This window comes from Macrobrachium nipponense, chromosome 20 (genome assembly GCF_015104395.2).
Source record: "Macrobrachium nipponense isolate FS-2020 chromosome 20, ASM1510439v2, whole genome shotgun sequence".
Lineage (NCBI taxonomy): Eukaryota > Metazoa > Arthropoda > Malacostraca > Decapoda > Palaemonidae > Macrobrachium > Macrobrachium nipponense.
The window spans coordinates 29,711,899-29,726,898 of record NC_061089.1 but is presented as its reverse complement, the minus strand read 5'-3'; the positions used below and the strand labels follow the sequence as shown (position 1 = coordinate 29,726,898).

General features: G+C 33.8%; 1 protein-coding gene across 1 annotated transcript in view; it reads left to right on the top strand.

The window, feature by feature from the left end:
- The window catches only part of LOC135224253 (calcium-binding mitochondrial carrier protein Aralar1-like), a 273,099-nt gene that overhangs the window by 155,324 nt on the left and 102,775 nt on the right, over positions 1-15,000 (top strand). The window contains 3 exon segments of the mRNA XM_064263106.1: positions 23-169; positions 2,384-2,513; positions 8,325-8,421. Coding sequence (XP_064119176.1) covers positions 23-169; positions 2,384-2,513; positions 8,325-8,421 — 374 coding nt within the window.

Sequence of the window (15,000 nt, the reverse complement as noted above, 5' to 3'; positions counted from 1 at the left end):
GTTCAGCTGGTTTTATTTTCAGGATTTTCATGAAGAGCATGCAGTTCAAGCTTTCAAGATGTTTGATCAGGATGGTTCAGGCTTCATTACTGCCATGGATTTCAATGATATTATGCTCAACATCAAATCCCACCTTCTTACGATACCAGTGCAGAACAATCTCGTAGCAGTATGTATGAATGTTATAATTAAAAGTTGAGGTGTAAATGAGACATGCATACACCTTTACTGTACTATTGCTTTTTTGGAAAAAATTGATTTTTCAATAATTTTTACCAACTTGTTTATGTTTTGGGAATAAGAAATTCTTCTTTAAACACATTGCCTCATATTAATGCAACTTTAAATGAAAATGCTATTAGCTTCCCATTTCATAATTAATATCTCAGATATGGAAGAGAAAAGTGTGTACATACTATTCATTTTTAAGGATGTGGTAAACAAAGCTTATACTATTCAGGTGCACATAGTGGAAGTGTTTTTAGCGATTAGATTTTGTGATAACATTTAAGGAATTGATTACTACACAATATTCATTTGTAAAGCAAGCCTCACTTCACTTATAATAGTTAGAAGCCATTACTAAACGTAGAACTAATTTATTCTCAATGAAGGGACAGCTGGGTAAGAATTTCCTAAAAGTACTGTTTTTTGTAGGGAATGAGGGATTCATATCAAGATGGGGATACGTTACAATGAACCCATCATTACTCAAAAATACTGTAACTTCAAGGCAGCCTAGCCTACACCATACAATATACATGCTGTAATCTATACATATAGTACATCACTGTAAATGTTAATTATTTATTTTATTTTTAATTGGTCTGTAATTAGTAGTATTATCAGCTAGTTTTGGAGGTTCAGTTCAGATTGGAGATTTCACAGCCAGTGTACCAACAAACAAGACTTATGATAATACAGTCAGAGAAATTGCATAGCACAAACAAGAACCGGACATGTACTGTACTCATCAAGATTCAGTCCGTCATCCGCATATATGAAAGTTGTCAGGCTGTTGATAGCTACATTGAACTAAGTATTGGAAGAGGAGGATGGCGATGATAAAGCTGCGGGTTCATTAATTCGTGCCTCTCCAGCTTTTATTTTTTTGGCTTTTAGTTCACAAGATGTAGAAGGTTGAGGCATCCATTGTAGCTAGCACAGTGCATTTTTTCATTCTTCATAAATGACTCTGTAACATGCAAGAACGTCTTGCCTCTCTCAACTTTAGCAAAGTTTTCCAAGTTCACATCTATTTTACTGAAAAGTTTCATTCGGTGCTCAGTTGGGGTAAATGATTCTGCTGTTGTTTTCATCATAAACCTTTGTTCTGGCTCCTCAATTGGCTCCTCAATTTCTTCTTCCTCTTCTGCTCTTTTTCTCTTCTGCAAGTTCAATTAAATCTTCTGCTGTTAGCTCTTGTACATCTATGATATCTTGGATGTCTTCCTCTTCAAGTTCTAAATCTAAACTTTTCCTAAGTGACACAATATTTTTATTAATTTCGACAACTGATCCATCCTTATCGAAACAAATGAGTTCACATTCACTTTTTGCAGATTTTTCCAAAACCCATTCATACACACTTTCTTTACCTCCTTCCATGCAATCCCAGTGTACAGAATGGTGTCCAGAACACTGAATTCCTTCCAGAAAGTTCTGAGCTTTTTTTCCTCATTATCTGTAGCCTCAACAGCCTGCGCAAATGTGTTCTTAGGATAATAGGCCCTGAATGTAGCCACAGCGCTCTGATCCACGGGTTATATGAAAGTTGTGTTTGTTGGCCGAAACTAAACTTTTACGTTCTCGTTAATAGTAGAGTAGAACAACTATTTTATCTCAACTTTTTGTCCTGACCCATTTCATGAATTGCCACCTTCCCAACATTCTATTTCTTATAACTGGACTAGCCAACACAAATAGTGAATTAGTCTGTCACTAGATGGAACTGGACAATTTCTTGCATGTACTTGAAGTGTCTGAAATTGAGCCATAAACACAACAAGTTATTGGTTTGTTGGTAAAAAATCATTATTGTCTTTATGAAATGGTGTATTTTTTACATTGATGATGACCTTTGTAATTTTGATGCATAAATTCCTTGGCCTTATGTTATGGAAATAATAAAGTCCTAGTATAGTAATGGATTAAGTATAGCTAAGAATTATTAAATATATTTTGAATTATTCTGAGTGTTACATTTTATCTAGAATTTTTTTATTTGAAGCATGTAAGTACTATATCACATGAAGTAAGATGTGCAGCATTTATTTGCATAAATACTTTGTAATACATTGGTTTATAAAGCATAAAGTTATCAATGTATATTGCATGAATCAGATTATGCAACCAAACAAGTAACATGTTGAATCTTTTTCAGGCAGCATCAAGTCATAAAGTAAGCTTCCCCTTCTTTATTGCTTTTAATTCGCTTCTAACCAACATGGAGTTATGCAAACGTATCTATCTTAACTCCTCTGGAGGTTCTCGCACACAAGAAGTAACCAAAGGTATGATGTACTTATCAGTATGTAGAATTAATATTTTAGCTCTGTAGTAGTTGCAAGCTGAGGGTGTAATTTCTGCTTTTGTTTTGATTTTGTATATACATACTGCATTCCCTCCTTGTTACTATTTCAATAGGAAGCTCTTAGAATGCAAAAAGTCTCAGTAGTGCAGTACTAGATTAAGTGAAAATAGACATCGAAGTATGCAGTAGTATGTATTTTTATAGTACTATTATTTAGTTTAATGTGAGATCATAAGTAGTGAGGGACAAAATGGCAAAATTGTAAGAGGCTTTAATGAATGGAATGTGCAAAACCTAAGAACTTCTGTGTTATACTTGCACTGAAATTGCTGTTTTCAGAGTTGAATGTGTATTTTATTAATAACAAGGGACAGTTGTTGTGTAAAAGATATGGATTCCAAACTATTACACACTGCAATATTTGTTACATATATTAATACTTGGAGAAAAAGGATTAACCTGAAGATTCCAGAATGGAATACTATGTATTTTCAGGTGGCCAAAGACCAAAAGAAAAACAAGAAAAATGTGGCAAGAGCATGTATGTCAGCTATTTTCCCCATGATTCTTTGGTCTGCCCCAGGGTTTTACTCTGAAAAACTTTTTTAGTGCATTTTTTTATCATCATGAAAATTTTAAGCCAAGTATATAGATTTAAGACTCATTGAGAACTTTTGGCTCCTTAAAATTTTAATGGTTAGGCTTATATTGGTTGAAATTTGGAGCCTACAGGTCTCCTGCAAGGTTAGAAATTAGGTGTGTTACGCTACACTGTTTTTTCCTGCCCAACAAAGTGTTAATTAGCATTTATGCAGTAATATTAGACAGTTTTGTTATTGAGACTCATTAGCCTACTACTTTTTCAACTAATAAATATATAAAAATTTTAGGTTACCAAAAGGGTAAATCAAGTTAGCTTAACCCTTAAACGCCGAAGCGGTAAAAAAAAAATGTCTCCCGTGTGCTGGAGGTGTTTCAGAGTGAGCACGGAAGCGGAAAAAATATTTTTGTCAAAAAATCACAGCGCGCTTAGTTTTCAAGATTAAGAGTTCATTTTTGGCTCCTTTTTTTGTCATTGGCTGAAGTTTAGTATTGCAACCCATCAGAAATGAAAAAAATTATCATTATCATATATAAATAATGCGATATATGATAGCGCAAAAATGAAATTTCATATATAATTGTATTCAAATCGCGCTGTGCGCGAAACGGTTAAAGGTAACAAGTTACTTTTTTTTCGTTATAATGTACACTAAATTGCGATCATTTTGGTATATAACACATTGTAAAACGATAAAAGCAACACAGAGAAAATATTATCACAAAATAATGCATGAATTCGTAACGTGCGGACGTAAACAAATATTTTTTTCAAAAATTCACCATAAATCTAAATATTGTCCTAGAGACTTTCAATTTCTTTCAAAATGAAGACAAATGATTGAATATTACTATACTGTAAGAATATTAGCTTACAAATGCAGTTTTCGACCATATCTGACGAGTTAAAGTTGACCGTATGTAGAATTTTTTATGTATATTTTTTTATATGAAATTATTTCGGAAATAAGAAAAGCTACAACCTTCAAATATTTTTTGTTTTATTCTACATGAAATTGCACACATTTTCATATATAAAACTCTATGAAATGCCCAATATGAAATGGAGCAAATATTCCGAGAATGGGACGTACGCATTTCGGAGATTTGTGGCGGAGAATCCGCACGCGGAGGGAAGGAAAGTTTTTTTTTTTAATTCACCATAAATCTAAATATTGTGCTAGAGACTTCTAATTTGTTTCAAGATGAAGATAAATGACTGAATATTACTAGATTGTAAGAGTTTTAGCTTACATTGCGTTTTTTGACCATTTCGGTAGAGTCAAAGTTGACCGAACGTGATTTTTTTTCTATTTATCGTGATTTATATGCAAATATTTCAAAAATGAGAAAAGCTACAACCTTCAATTATTTTTTGTTGTATTCTACATGAAATTGCGCAAATTTTCATATATAAAACTTTATGTAACGGCTAATTTAAAATGGTGCAACATTACCACAATCGCACGTATGCTTTTTTTGGAAAAGTTACCGCGCAGACGTAAAGAAAATGTTATTTTTTTCATAAATTCACCATAAATCGCAATATTGTGCTAGAGACTTCCAATTTGTTGCAAAATGAAGGTAAAGGCTTGAATATTACTAGAATATAAGTGTTGTAGCTTACAATTGCGTTTTTCGACCATTTCAGTAGAGTCAAAGTTGACCGAAGGTTGAAAATTTGTTACTTATCATTTTTTATATGAAAATATTTCAAAACTGATAAAGCTACAACCATGGGTTGTTTTTAGTTGTATTGTGCATGAAATTGCGCACATTTTCATATATAAAACTTTATGTAACGGCTAATTTAAAATGGTGCAAACATTACCACAATCGCATGTATGATTTTTTTCGGAAGAGTTACCGCGCGGACGTAAGGAAAAAGTTTTTTTTCATAAATCCACCATAAATCAAAATATTGTGCTAGAGACTTCCAATTAGTTGCAAAATTAAGGTAAATGATTGAATATTACCTAATAACAAATAAATTTTTAAAGAGTTTTGTTTTAGGCTTTTACCAATTGCGTGACCATTTCGGTAGAGTCAAAGTTGACCGAAGGTTGAAATTTTGGCACTTATCGTTATTTATATGAAAATATCTCAAAACTGATAAAAGCTACAATCATGTGTATTTTTTTGTTGTATTCTACATAAAAATGCGCACATTTTCATATATAATACTCCATGTAACGGCAAGAAAGAAATTCGCGCTTGCGCGCCTGCGTAACGATTGTAAACAAAACAACACCTTGATCCGTGAACTCCCAGCATCCCCCAAGGCGCGTGATTCAAGAGTTTTAGGCTGGTAGGCCTAAAAGTATTTTTCCGCGAATTTTTAAAAAACTTTTGTATGTCGACGTAAAATACGTCCAGTCGGCGTTTAAGGGTTAACTTCTTGTTTACGAAACATATCCATGATAGTACCCAATTGTGCCTGACTTACAGGCTTTGGTGTTTATTAAAGGCTACTTTTTGCTTTGTAGTAATTTGTAATTAAACTAAACAGATTAGAAAGTTTCCCAGTTATCCTTAATATTGGGGGTCTTTTCAAGTGTTAGAGGAAATACATTAATTCTGATGTACTTTTGACAGGTATTACTTCTCTGAAAAGTAGGGATGCAGTGATACCAAATTTTTGGCTATACCACTGCCAACTTTTAAAGCTGATACCGATACCTGTTACCTCCATATTACTGTTATTTAGGTTATATGATATGGTTAATAAACAATTTCAAAGGCATAAATTTCATTGAAAAAGAACATAAAGTATACAACTACTTAGTATTTAATCCATTTATTACCTGGATACACTTTGGCTTATATTATGGCTACCCTTAGAAGACTTAACAATTTAGGTACGTAGTGCTTACTCAAATTCATGGTGTTACGAGCAGTCTAATATCACTAATATATACTTTTATTCTGAGTTCCAATTTATATATATTGGCTAGAAACAGTTAACAGACTCATTAAGATTGTGAAAGATCCTGGTAATGGAGAGGTTAATCATTTGTTTGGTGGGCTTTGTTAACACCTACATTTTAGGAAGCCTAAAAGAATTTTAAATTCCTATACTAATGACAAAAGTATCGGCTGGTATCGGCCAGAAATTCACCAATAGCGATTCCACAAAAACTAGCCGATACCACCAATACTGTTACTGATACCGGGGCACATCCCTACTGATGTGATGTCACAGGTGTTGAGAAAAATTGTCATGACACTTGGCTTTTTCCCATGGAATTATCAAAAATAGCTTTTTGAAATGGTGTTTTGTCAAAATAATTAAAATCTTAGAGATATTAATTTTATATATATTAGGTTAGATAATTCCTACAGTTGATTTTAATTCCATACTAACTAACATAACTGATTACCTTTACCTGGTGCTTGGGAATAGACCAGGTAATCAAAGTTATGAAATGATAGAAAAACTTTGTATTGGTAGCCATTTAGTTTTGTCTTAATTGATTTTAAGCATTTGTGGGTAAAGCTTTTAAGGCAATGATATTCATTGAGTTTGGTTTTTGATTGAGTTAAAGTATTTATGGGTAAAGCTATTAGGGCAATGTTGTTGTAGTATAATCATGAATTAATATTTTAATACATTACTACAGGTTGTCTATCACTAATCTGGCATCAATGGATCCTGCTTGGTGCCAGGTTAGTGATTTTGCCAGATTACAAAGTGGTTAGGATAGAATACAGTTGCCCAACAATTAACCACCTCATCCTGCCTTTAAAATACCCTGTACATCAGTACAAGTTGGTTAATAAAGGAAAAAGAAACATTAAATGAAAATCAAGTGAAATGTTAATGAAGCATGGGGAAAATAAATGGTACAGGTAATTCTGTTGACTTACTCAAGAAAGTTCATCACTGCTGCTTCTAAAGTGAAGAGCTGGAATTTGTAACCAAGTGCATTTACATGTCTTGGTGTGAAGGGCTGTTAGGATTGCCATCTTCTTCATCTTAAGAGTTTTTTTTATATATTTTACATTATTGCCATTTATATTTTTAGTCTTTTTTAATTTTTTATTTTACAACCCAAAAGATGAATGCAATCATGTGCATAGGGTATGTACATAAGCACATACTCATTTGCTTGCATTGGTGAACTTGCTATAGCTTGTTTTGGTTTGTGTTGTTATGCTTATGATTTTTTTATTTATATTTTATGCTATTCTCATTTGTAATTTTACTGTATTTTCTCATTATTTATTTTTCACTACCCAAAAGATAAATGCAATAGTGTGCATAGGGTATGTATGTACAAACAAACTCATTTGCTGGCATCACTGAACTTGGTACAGCTTGCATTGGTTGATGTTGTTATACTTATGATTGTTTTGATTTATATTTGATGCTATTCTCATTTATATTTAATTGTACACATTTTCTCAGTTTTTCATTTAACAACCCAAAAGTTGAACACAATCATGTCTTTATGCTCTTGACTGTCATTCATCTAACTTTCCCTTAGTTGATCTGAAGCAGTCTTTGTTGTTTTAAGCATGCTTCACATGGTATAACAGAAAGTCTTTTGGCTTGAGGCTTTTGTTGCTTTTTATTATAATTGAATGAATAAAGTCAGGTTTTCAGTTTTATTTCTTAAATATAGTGCTTAGCATTTTTAATAATCTTTTATCCTCAGCTCTGTAAGAATTCCAGTATTCCTTCCCAGTTTCTGTGCATATCAGTGCATATGCACTGAAATGAGTGCCAAAGTCAGAGATTTTTATTTTAGAGGTGTGATGGAAAGAGATAGTAAATTGAAAATTTGAATTACCTTCTTTAGGTTAACCTAATCTCCATTTCATATATTCATCCGATCATTCTGTCACAGACATTTCATATTTGACCAATATGACTACTACATCAGTATAAATATGTGTTGCAGTCATTGTGGTAATGTATAAAATTAATTTATGTGCGTACAGTGTACAATATTCAAAACTGTCAGTCAGAAAATAATGGGGTAAATTATAACAGTTCATGGCAATAAATGACACTGATGAAGTTGCTGTATGGGTTTCAATAGGACTGAATGTAGCAATCATGGAATTTCACTGGTGTTGGGCAGAGCTGCATTATAGGACTTAATAAATTTAATTTAATATTTGTCACATGATGTAGAATCAAAAGTACATGAGTTTAAACATGTTACTGTAATTTTGTCTTTTCCAGAGGAGTTTTTACATTCAGCTCAGATGATGTCTCAAATTACACCTCTAGAAGTAGAGATTCTCTTCCACTTAACTGAACTTATCAGCGAAAGCTCTGGGTAAGTAGATTTTTACCATTAGAAATTGAAAACAGTAACATTTTACTTTTGCATTACAGCAGTAGTAAATGAGACTGCCAACGTTAATATTACTGATATATCTCAGTAGTTTATTCTGGTATATGCTTGGTGCCAAAAATTTATTTTGTGCTTGTAACATTTTGCACATGCTAGTTTGTTGTGGTGGAATTTGGACAAAATTTTTGAGTCAAAAGTTTTAATTTTTTTTGCTCAAATTATACTATAAAGCAATTTCATTGTTTGTTAAGGTAAGTAGTCCACAACATTATAAATAGTTGCAGAGTAGATCACTGAATAAAATATCAGTTCACCTGATTTTTTTCTCATGTGAAGTGAATGCCAATTTTTATTAAAACTCCTGTAAAGAAAAATGATACATAGTTTTAAGAATACAGTAGAATTTATTTCCATACAAACTTATTATTTCATTACATGAGCCTTATTGTAAATCCATGCAAACTAGACCTTGCAGGGAAAGAATAAATAACTCATATCTACATGCCATTCTGGCATTCTGGCTCACAGTTTGTTTTGTCTAGGCCAGTTACAAGGAAAAGAAGGGTTTGGAGGGGGCCAACTTCAGTAAAATATTGGTTTTAGGAAAAATGAATGGAAAAAATTTAATCTATTTCAATTCAGACCCAATATTTTTCATTAGCCTGAGTTGCTAGTAAGTGTGTGTATGTGTGTGTGTGCTCGTGCTTAAGCTAGATGAGGCTGCCTCATACGATGGCTACACAGAAGCAAATAAACTAATGGGAGAAGGTTGCATAGCAAACAAAATTTCTGAAGACTAGCAAGGTGCATACTATAATAAATTGACAAAACTGCCGTATTTCACATGGGTTACTCATATAGAAAGGACTTAGCTGTTACTTACACACTGGGGAGAAGTAAAGACCCATGAACCGAAACTTACCTACCTCAGGGTCATGTTTTCAAAAGAACCATATATCATGTATCAGGGATTCATAAATCAAGCATGGAAAATGCTCTAGGATTAAGGCAAAGTCCCAACTAAGCAGACTGACAGTTCTAGGATAGAAAATTCTTTCATTTTTTTGGTACACACTTTACAAATCTCATGACTAATTTGAATTTAATTTTATTACATGGGGCCATTTGAGTTATATTTTATATTAAAAGATGATACAACCAACTTGCTTGAAAGTCTCCAAGCATAAAGATTGAGGTCCAGTTTCTGATGGTAGTACTCTGGGTGTGGTTTACAACACAAATTCTTGCAATTCTAAGGAGGCTTGGGACTGTCCACAAGTAGAAATGGAAATGATCATTGCTTACCCAGAGGAAAGCCATGAGCATCAAGGCATTGACGGACCATCAGACTCATGCAGTGAATGAGATCAAAGTAGAAAATGCATTAGCTTCCAGGTTGAATTTTCCTGGGGGCGGGGGTGATACCTGTAAGTTAGTACTATTACTCTTCTGCTCAAAGAGATATGAGAATCAACAGATTATCCATATTTGGAGTTTATGGTTCCTCCATCAATTTTTACCTACCACGGTACTCAAATTTTCTTACATAAAACCTACACTCTTGTTTCCTAATTAATTGATGAAGGCTTGTAGAATTGACAGAGTTGCATTAAACTGTGGGAAGTTGTTGTGTATACGCTTTTTTTCTCCTGGGACCATTAGCCTGATATCCTTGGCTATAACTAATGCCCCTTAATGGAAATACCTCTTATAGCCCATGCCTGAGGAATCTGTAAAGGGCAACCAATTGTAGAATGTAGCCTCTAAGTAACTTTCAACCAGAAGATTTTTGCTGCATTGCCCCTGAACCAAGAACTACTTAGGTCTGTTATGAGGCTGGTAAGGAAAAGCAGCCGTGGCATCTGATTATCTGCCTATCAGTCTAAGCTACCTTGTTTACAAAAGCTAATGATGTATAATCTTTGTCAAAATCACTCGGCAGTATGTGTAGGAAGATGAATATTTGGTAGGCTAGTTTACCCTACCCTATCATACATTTGATATTCTCTTCAGGAAGGAGAGTGAAATACAAAATGATAAACAAACCCTGCATTGCCTAAATGAACAGGTTTTTGAAACAATACCTTGTGATACTGAAAGGTACAAATCATAGGCACTGGTCAGGAAGTTCAGTTTATATTAGTCAGGATAGCCTTTTTATTATGAAATCAGTATTGTTTTCAGGAAGGAGACCAAAATATAGTTAGTAATAGTAAACAGTATATATTGAGACTAAATTTATCAGATGCTCCTGGGTTCTACTCTTCTCATCAGTAACAAAATCCCAGAAAGAACAAAGACCCTTTAATATACCCTACACCTTGACATAGAAGATACACGTACTACCTCAGTTAGCAGTATTTCTTTATAATTTCCTGCCCAAACAAAATTGTACACACTAATGATTCAGTTAAAAGATATATCTGTAAGATTCATTAGGCCTGGAAAGGTAACCCAGCAAAACACAATCACGCAACATAAACCGATACGTAATGAAGTCTGATAAGCTGAAATATGATGAGTTATGTAGTTACTGCACAAATAAATATATACATTTAAAACAATATCTTGCTATATATTACATTTTACAAGTTATTCATGTCAAATTAAAGTGGCCCTGTTTACCATTCAAGAGCTGATTCGCTTTGGTTGTGTACTTGGCAAGCATGTACTCTTCTTGTAACATTGTTATTTGTTGCTAATGTGTAAAAAACTTAGACTGCATTTAAGTTCCATACTTCAAGAATAGTAGCTTGTATAGATGGTGTTCAATGAGTGAGTAGGCTGTTATTTTTTAACATGCAGTAAGTTTGTTTTGAACTAAGAGCTTGTTTTATTGTACGAAACAAGCTTTAATAATGATTGCATTTTTCCCTTCTTTATATTGCATAAGATATACAACTTTTCTTAATCATGCATGCAAAAATACTTGCCCCTTCAGAAAATGGGGCAGTTTTAATAAATTTAATCATGTGTACACCCATGCACATATGCTATAATGTGTATGAATGTGTTTGTGTATATTACTATATATTCTTGCTAATTTGTTTGAGCATATGCAATTGATTCTTAGGATGGTTATCTTGGACAAATATTTTCTTGCAAATATGATTTTTCTTTAGGTTATCTTACTTAACATTAAATAATCTCAAACAGTTTGTCCTATAATAGAATACAGTGATGCAAACTCTGTTGACAAGTTTACATACCACACATAAAATTTTATTTTGAACTCAGTGACTGTGAAGTTTTACAAAATATGTTGCACTTGTTATTGCATACATTCTTTCTTCTCTCTGAGTATGGTATAAAATGTGAAATTTTCCCAGTGTGGTATAAAATGTGAAATTTTCCCATAAATCATGGGTGTGAACATACCGACACCTTTGAGTATAGGAGAAGCATATTTTCGATATTGTGAATAATTTCAAAACTATGCCTTGACCATGCTTTTGATGGCCTTTGTTATAGATATTAAACCAATTAGGCATCACTGCTTTAGAGAAGGAATGCAGTGTCATTTGTTTTATTATATGAATTATCAAGAAATATTCCTCATAGTACAAGAGCACCGCATCTAGGTAGGCAGGTGTTGCGTTGTGTGGCGAGAATCAGTTGATGGGCTGTGTGCCATTTCTCATTGTTGAGCAATGTACCTTTATGACATGTCACTGTGTGTGTGTGTGTGTGTGTGTGTGTGTGTGAGAGAGAGAGAGAGAGAGAGAGAGAGAGAGAGAGAGAGAGAGAGAGAGAGAGAGAGAGAGAGAGAGAGAGAGAATGTGTAAATGTGTAAGATGTCATCACACAGTGAATGGAAACTGAAGGTATTGTTCTGACTGCTCCGTTTATTTAGACTTCTAAATAATAGATACATAAATATGAAAATATTTTCATTACATGTGCTAGGATGAAAGTACAGTTCACACAAATGGTTAATGGTTGAAAAACAAATGACATTTGGATAAGGTAGATGTGCTGTTGATAGATTTTATTTTTGGAGAATGCCTGACATGGAAATTAACAAAGTTAACACCCATTGTTATTTTTGCATTTTGAAATTAATCTCTATATTCCTTAAAATCTGTACTATTTAGATATTTGTAATGAAGTATGTAATTGGATCAAGTTTATAATTGCTTAGTCGGACATCCATATTCCTAACAGAACTTTCTTTTTTATACTGTAGATGATCTCCAAAAGGAATATGAAAAATGTTGCAGATTATCAAAAATCTTTACAGCAATATCATTTCAAATACATCTAAAGGTGCGTTTAGATTGGAGAGTTTTTTCCGCGAGTTGCTCTCAGACAGCTGCTCTATGGAATGTAAACAGGCTGTAAAGTACTCTCCGAGACTTTCTCTCTACTCTCGCGAGTGTTTCTCTTCTCTCGCGCGCGCTACAGTCTAAACAGTCTAGACAGCACGCTCGTAGAGCTAGGTTGTAGCTCTCCACTCTATTCCGTGAATATTCAGATCTGTGAAAGTTTTCGTTTACTCTCGCGAGAGAACATGAGTGCGGGATGAAGCAATTTTTCTTTTCTTTCCCTTGTTTATTTTTCCTTCTTTTCAAGTGTAGGATTTTTTTTTTCAGCGGTTCTTTGTCATCGCCGCATTCTGTTATTTATTTCTTTTTTTTAGTCATTCTTTGTCTTTGGTCCTCGGGCTGAAATTTTCTTGCTTATACCGGACATTTTAGACTCAAGCACTTCCAGTCAGTTGTTTGTACTGCTTTTGGTAAAAAGAGAAATTTTTGCACTTTTTCCTTCAAATGTAAGCAAAAAAAAAAAAAACTACTTTCTTTATAAGTATATACTTAATGACATGTAATCTTCAGTACTACATATATTATGTAATATACAGGTAAGAACACAATGCATTTCGGTGCAACATAGGAAATAATGAGAAATGAATGAGGACACTTCAAAAAGCCCTAGAAAGCACTTGAAGCTGACTTTTCCGTTTAAAAAAAAAAAAAAAAAAAAAAAAAAAAAAAAAAAAAAAAAAAAAAAAAAAAAAAAACCTGATGACTTCAGGGCTCATACATACGAAGTTCTTATAGCTCGATGTATCTTCCTCAAACAATTCTCTTAATAATTTTGCATGTGCTCCATCTTCTCCCCTTCTGCTTATCCATTTTCGGACCCACATACTTCTTTTCCTTTTCTTTTTCACTTCGTTCATAATTATTAATGCAGCAGTAACACGGCACTTTTGAGACATGTTCTCTCAACCCTCGCTAGTTGTCGACTGGCACTGGCTCCAGTGTAAATAGATGCGCGAAAAATCTTACCCGACTCTCGGACACTTTCTCTCGCGACACTCCCTCACAGCTCTCGGAGAGAAAAACTTGCTGGTAGTGTAAACACGCTGTAGAGAAAGTCGCGCGAGAGTAGCCGTCTCTCGGGAGAGTTTAATCTCCAATCTAAACGCACCTTTACATTACCTTGAGAGAGAGAGAGAGAGAGAGAGAGAGAGAGAGAGAGAGAGAGAGAGAGAGAGATATCTGTTATGCATTAGGCTCAGTATGGGGCCCAACCTGGAATGAACTAATAAGGCAGTCCCCGGGTTACGACGGGGGTTCCGTTCTTGAACGCGTCGTAAGCCGAAAATCGTCGTAAGCCGGAACATTGTCAAAAATCCTAAGAAAACCTTACTTTTAATGCTTAGGTGCATTCAAAACTATGTAAATTGCATTCTTATTGCATTTTTCATAAAAAAACCCTTTAAATATTGATTATTTTGCATTTTTGATGTCATTTTTCATCTGCCAGATCAGCGTTTGTAGGCGTCGTAACTCTGGACCATGCGTCGTAATTCTCGAACATGCGTCGTAACCCTTGAAATAATTTCTGATGAATATAATTGAAAAGTGTCGTAACCTCGGAACGTCGTAAGCCGAGACTGTCGTAACCCAGGGACTGCCTGTATATGCATAACTGCATACTACATTATAAGTATGCTGTAAATAATTTTTATCATAAAAATCAGTATTTAGTCACATACCAAATATGAAAAAATATGGTAATTAGTGAATAAATAGTGTTACTATACACAGTAAAAGACAAATTAGTAATCACTTTAGAGATATTGTCAATAGAAAAAGTCTGCAAATTAGTGAAAGTTCCCTGTGAAAGAGTGAATACGTAATGTATTCCACAAAAATCCGCAACAAAGTGGACTGCGGAAATGTGAAACACATGAAACCAGGGGTCCACTGTAGTACATATAAGCTGTATTGCAAAAAAGAAAATGAAACAGTACTGTGAAAGAAAAAGACTGTGCTTACCTATAAAAGAGGTAACAATTAGTTGGTAAAAGATGACTCTTGAGGTTTTGGGATGGTTTGGGGTGTATTTCTGTTTGAAATGATTTTTAATTGTTTTAGAATTATAATTTATGGTATGTTTTTGTTAGAACTATCAAATTAGGTAGTGAACTGTTAAAATAGGCAGTTTCATCATAGTTTAAGGGGTACAGGGTAAAAATGTACCTGGACTTTATAGCAAAAAGATGCATTCACAGATATATGCAATGAAATATTGGAGTTTCTTTTGTAGCAG